The sequence below is a fragment of the Dendrobium catenatum genome, unplaced genomic scaffold (assembly GCF_001605985.2).
Source record: "Dendrobium catenatum unplaced genomic scaffold, ASM160598v2 fragScaff_scaffold_950, whole genome shotgun sequence".
NCBI lineage: Eukaryota > Viridiplantae > Streptophyta > Magnoliopsida > Asparagales > Orchidaceae > Dendrobium > Dendrobium catenatum.
The window spans coordinates 440,637-447,143 of record NW_021319412.1 but is presented as its reverse complement, the minus strand read 5'-3'; the positions used below and the strand labels follow the sequence as shown (position 1 = coordinate 447,143).

At 35.5% G+C, this 6,507-nt stretch overlaps 1 protein-coding gene across 3 annotated transcripts in view; it reads left to right on the top strand.

Moving 5' to 3' along the window:
- The window catches only part of LOC110092927 (probable aspartyl aminopeptidase), a gene marked incomplete in the record, with an annotated part of 30,114 nt that overhangs the window by 13,665 nt on the left and 9,942 nt on the right, over positions 1–6,507 (top strand). For all 3 annotated transcript variants that reach the window (XM_020817628.2, XM_028697512.1, XM_028697513.1), the window contains 2 exon segments: positions 2,702–2,883; positions 5,605–5,717. In XM_020817628.2, coding sequence (XP_020673287.1) covers positions 2,702–2,883; positions 5,605–5,717 — 295 coding nt within the window.

Here is a 6,507-nt window from a genome sequence, read left to right as displayed (position 1 = left end):
ATATATATATATATATATATATATATATATATTAAGATTTACCTGAATCCTAAACTGCATCCCCAAACAAATTAACTCTTCATGCACCCTCCTCGAGCCGTAACAACTTCCACTCGACTGCCTCGACCTCCAACCCATTGCCTTTCCACAATCACCACCATCATAGCTACTGTCGAGGATCACTTGAAAGTAGTACACCACCACCACCACCTCCTCTAAAATTTTTGGAATGTTAATCTCATCTTTATGTTGATGAAAAATAATTATGAAAGAGGAATATTAGGGGTGCAAAACGGGTCAACAGGTTGGGTACGGGTCCAACCCAAATTGACCCAGGGGTTCAAATGGGTTGACCATAACCCGACCCGGTTTTACAAACGGGTCAAGAATTCCAACCTGGACCTGACTCTCACGGGTTACCAAGTTGACTCAACACAACCCCTGAACCCGGGGTCTACGCGTGTGTGCGTGCGGTGTTGGGTGCTGCATGGGAGCAAGCTTGCGCATGAGCGGGGTGCGGGCGAGGTTTGGTGTAAACTTTTGGTAGCTGGAGAACGCGGAAGGCTTGTGCTGTTGTGCTGGTGCTGAGTTTAGAGGGGTGCACTGCGCTGTGTGAGCGGCGCATTAGGCTTGTGAGCAACTGGCAGACGCGGTTAGGCTCGCACTTCGGTTTTGTCGTACCTATGCTGACTTGAGACGCGTTGTGTGGGTGGACACAATATGCTACTAGGCTCGTGAACAGCTGGTAGACACAATAGGGTTTTGTAAACAGTTCAACCCAATTTGATTTTGAGTTTTCGGGTTAGCTCAAACTCGACTTAGTTTTGTAAACGGTTCAAAAAATGAAACCCGAACTCGACCGGTCTGACAAACAGGTTGATCGGAACCTAGGATTTTTGTGGTCGGGTTTCGGGTCAAGCTAAATATTGACACCCCTAAGGAATATGACTAAAATAAATGAAAAAGCAGAGTGAGAGGCATTGGACTCCACAGGATGAGGCAAAAAAGAGACTAATTTGGTATGACGACTCAAATACCTTTATTGATGAAAGTGCAGATGATTTCTTAGTTGTTGTCAACTATTTTAGTTTTATTTAGGAATTAAATGTGGAAGAGTAGTGAATTGAGAAAGAAGGAATTTAGAGTTGAACTTGATTGTATATGATGCTTTTATACAATTCCTATATTTAATATTGTTTTGTTCATGTAATATTTAAATTTCAATTTTATTTCATGTAATTTATCACTTACCACTTTATGTCTTGTGCAATTTTTTTTCATATGTATTTCAATAAAAAATTAACATGTCATCCTTTAACATATTATTTGGGTATTATATAAAAAAATATTTTTAACATTTATTTTCACTTTATACAATTTTTTAATTTTAAGGCTTACGCCTCAAAACGCCTGGAAGCTTACGCCTTGCCTCATAAATAAAAAACACCTCAATAGTCTATATCCAACTGCGCAATTTTTAACCTTGGATGTATATTGTGGTTTAGTCCAACATAGGGTTTGATTTCTTCATGGTTATGATGAAATCAAATTCACCGTTTTAGTTAGACATTAAAATGTGATAAATTCTTGACTAGTAACCACACTTTTATAGGTTTAGCAATAGCTTTTGCTTAAGGGTAATTTCTAGTGAGTTGATGTGCAGTGTAGTAGCGATTATACTGGAGAAATTGCACCATAAAACTTGTTGGACTGCAAACAAAATATATACATTAAGAGTAAACATGTTTATCGTTAGTGGCCTGTTTTATAATGAGATATGTATTGGTTGTTTTACAATGAGAATGGAGGGAGGAAAACTGAAATTGAGCGGCTCGACGAGCTCGTTTCTGTGTCGTGAGTTGAGCTTGAGTTCGAGGTCGGTATTTGACTTGCGAGTCGAGTCGAACAGCCCCTGGCTCGAGCTCTACTCGACTCGTTTACACCCCTAGTAAGAACTCAGATCTAATTAAACTCCAACACTACACTCAGGAGAAATCTGACTAACTACAATCTACCCAAAGAAGATAGAATCTTATGTCTGCAAAGTCGGATTTATGTTGACGCACTGTTTTTTAATGAGCCAACTGTCTCATTATGTTGCAAAAATAAAAAATGAACATCTTTCTATTTCCTGCCTAGACTCTTTAAATCCATTCCATCCGCTCAATTATCATGGAACATGCCTTTTTTATTTTTAAAAATTTTAATCCTCCCTACATAAATCTCGAACTTGTTGACAATCCTAAATGGTTAAATATCTGGGTTTATACCCTAACCAATGATTTTGCAACCATATCAAATCAATATTGCATTTATTCTTTAACTATTATTACTAGGAAAATTGTAACAATTCAATAAGTATTATTCTTATAAATCATATTAATCAATGCATTTTATAATTGACAGCCAGGGTCTCTTGCCTACTGATACTCTCAATTGTCTTCCTTCCTTAAAACTGTTTTCAACAAAGAGTTATTTTAATATGGAGTACCTTACTGCCGTGAATAATAAGATAAGGATTCTTGTAGATGTTTTCTAGTAGCTGTTTATTTTGTCATTTCCAGATATATTTTCACCTAAGGCTATTGATGAAAAAAATTTGTGGCTGGAAGTGCATTCGTTATAACTTTTCATATTTGGTGCTTATTCAATTAAGTCTTCATTGTCAGTACACTTTATAAATACCCTTTGCTTTTCTCAGTCTCTGCAGACATGGCTCATGGAGTGCACCCAAATTTCCTAGACAAGTATGAGGAGCACCACAGGCCAGAACTACAGAAAGGGCTAGTTATCAAACATAATGCTAATCAGCGCTATGCTACAAGTTCTGTGACTGCTTTTCTTTTCAAGGAAGTGGCTGAAATTTATAAAATTCCAGTTCAGGTATTGCTCATTAAATTATGATACTTTGTTTACTTCAACTTGATTTTCATGTTCATCCCATTCATTGTAATGCATTTTACCTTACCAAGTAGAAAGTACATTAAATGAGGAACTTAACTATGTTCATCGCTAAAATTTCGAACTTGTGACTAAACCTTTTCATTTTGATAGTTTCCATTGTGGCAATTTTTTTTCATCTAGTCATTTTATATGTAATGAGCGTGTAATTATGTTCTAGTTAAAGTTTCCCGTGACGCAGTGATTGCGCAGTGATTGTACTCTGATCACTTTCACTTTATATGTTCTCATTGTTCTTTATAAAGCGTATATGAGAATATTACACAAACTCTCTTTTAATTTTATAGGTAATGATGAATGTATGTCCTTCTATTTGACCTACATTGTGAACTTGCATTTATTGCATGGCTTGCTTGCTAAAGAAGTTATTTTGTCACGACTCAGCTCGGGGGCTTGAATTAATGAGGCAGGAATAGACTCTGGGACAATTATTTAAAATTTTCCTCTCTAAAGTTCTAACAATAAACTATTTCTAACATACTGAAAAAGTCACTAAGACCATAAATAAGTAAAATTATATAACTGTTTCAAAAAAATACCTTTATCTCGAAGTATCACACCCACAATATACATACTCTCATCTTACACCCATTTAAATTCTTCAGATTATACTTGTATATATTTCCAATAGTAGGGTGAGTAACACCACTCAGTGAGTATAACATGCTTCTAAGTTGCAACAACACTGTGATATTTTGAACAATGTGATGCTTGTTTTAAACATGAATTAAAATAATTCTATTTAAAATTTTGAGAATTACCATAAATGTTAGCATATTCACACATCTCTTTGTTTATCATTCTCTATAACTAATATAACCATCACATGAGACATCATCTAAATAGTACCAATTAAGGTACTTCCATTTTTTTTTTTTTAATTTTCATTTCCATTTTCATTTCACACGTGTGTGTACATTGGGTCCCCAGTCAGTGTCATAAGGGGGTGTACTCGATTAGTCAACATTCACATACATATATTCTATATAAGCATTTTGTTTGTATTTTTTCATATCGTTTCATATAGTTATATTAGGAGCATTATATAACTTGTGCTAAATGACTGTAATATAATAGAAAATTTATGTCATTTAATTCAATATGCACAATTGTCTATAATAGAGATAAATCACAACTAATGTGTAATAACAATTTGAGTCATTATCAATAATAAATGATGCTTCATATTTAGAAGAATCAACGTCATTGCCATAATATATGCTCATCTCGAATTTAAATAATTTCTACTTAACTCTTATTTTTTACACCAGGAGAAAAAGGATTCATGTAGCCGACCCCACGTAGTGGGATAAAGGCTTGATGTTGTTGTTGTTGTAATTATTTAATAAATTTCTCCTAACTAACTAACTCTTTTTTTTTCCATACCAGATTTCATTAACTTGAAATTTTCTAGTCTTTAAATCTATTTATAAAATTTGTCTTTTAACTGTAATTTGTATAACTTTGTGCCCCCCCCCTCTCTCTCTCTCTCTCTCTCTTCCTCTTCACTAATCATTTTAAATAAAAAGTGAATCATAATCTAATAATTATTCTCAAATAAATTTTCTTAATTATGAGATCTAAATTTAAAATTTTAGATAAAAATAAAATTTCATCCTCTAAGTTATTATTTTCAATAATTACATAATATAAAGAAAATCTAAAAAGAACTCTGCCTTCCCCAATTAAAATAGTTGAGCCCTAGTCGTCGGACGTGCTCTTCGCTAGTGCTCATTGCCTGGGCTTATGTTCTCTCATCTCATTGCCACTGGTTGTAAGTAGTTCAAGCCGCTCGACCTCTCACACACATCTTCACCGCACCCCTCTATCTCATGCAAGTTGCTTAATAGCAGGTGCTTCTCTTGATCCTTGTCACATTTGTCGAGTTTGATCACACACTCTTGCTCGCCTGCATTCTATGCTTAGTGACTTGGCTCTAGTTTCTTTTTCAATCCCTCTCCTGATCGCCCTCTCTCTTGATCTCTCTATCTTCCATCTCTCAAAAATTATAAGGAGATGAAACCCTTTGTCTTCTTCATAACTCTAAACGACAGGGTTGATACAATTCCCTTCGTCTTGCTTGACTAAAAGCGACAAAATAGGTGGAGCAGATCCCTCCCTTTGACACTAGATAACATAACAGGCGATCATCGGTTCGGGTCTTTACAAAAATGTTTGTAAAAGAGGAAAAAACCTATTATTTGCATATCTATGTTGGTAACTTTTCTACTAAGGTGAACTGGGCTTTGACCTAGTGGTCATACCCTAGCTTCCAACCATGTGGCCATGGGTTTGATCCCTACTTCTCACATTGTTACTCATTTATCGAAAATACATAAGACCTGCATTTCCATTTGGTTCTTCAGTCAATGTTTTGCCTCCTTAATAACACATTTTAAAATTTTGTGACTAGCCTATGTCCCTTTATAATTTATATGGGATAGATTTTAATCCTAAAAATAAAGAACTATCATATTGAGATGGAGTCTGCATTACATTTCAACGTACTTGCATTGCTATCACACATATTGATAACTGTCAGATTGTGATTCCTGTAGGGTTCTTTCTAAAATATAAGAAACACAAACCTTCTTTTTACATTTTGTATGAGGGATAAGACCCTAATACGCTGACTTTGTCTAGGAATTTGTTGTAAGAAATGATATGGGGTGTGGATCTACCATTGGTCCTATACTTGCATCCGGAGTTGGAATCAGAACTGTAGATTGTGGTATCCCTCAACTCTCCATGCACAGGTCCGTTCTTCTCAACTGCTTAGCTACTATAGAAATGGTTGTAGTTTCATTATAAATCATCATAAAAATTTTCATCCTTTTCTAAAATTCAGCTCAGAAGATTAGATTTGCCAGATTCCTAGTTACTATGTAGTGAAAAAAATGAGACATTCCTCATGCAAAGCACATATATCATGTTTGTTTCCCTAAAATCTACAACGCTGAATAATTTTTCATCAATCGCATTTGTGGGAACCTCACATGCTGATTTTAAGTTCAAATATTGCAAGCTTTGTTAAGATGGTTATACGAGTTCTACTTGGAAGATTATAACACAGATGATGGAGCCCTGTTTATAACCTTTTTTTTTAATCATTTATATGTATGTAGTGCACGAAGATTTTGAAAATTACCAGCAAGACCTCATTTCTATAGTTTGCAGAAAAGTGTCCTACCAGATTCTATGTCAGGATAGAGGAGGTGCTTAATGAGCATTCACTGATGTAACGCCAAAAGGAAGGAATTCCTTCAATCACCTTGACGTTTGAGATGAATGTGATATGATGCTCTTGTCAGTGATTACGCATGTTAGGGCCCCAGTCTCATGCATCTTCTCATTTTGTGATCTCCGCCGCATCGCACCCTCCCTCTACAGAGTTGGTTGGCGATCCATGCATGCTTGATGACCTACATACACTTGTCCTTGATGGAAAGTAAAAATAAAGATTAGGGTGAGGTCCATGCAAGAAGTGGATATAAGATGAGATGAACCAAATCCAGACGGGTACACAGAGGTTAGTGAATTTCTTCA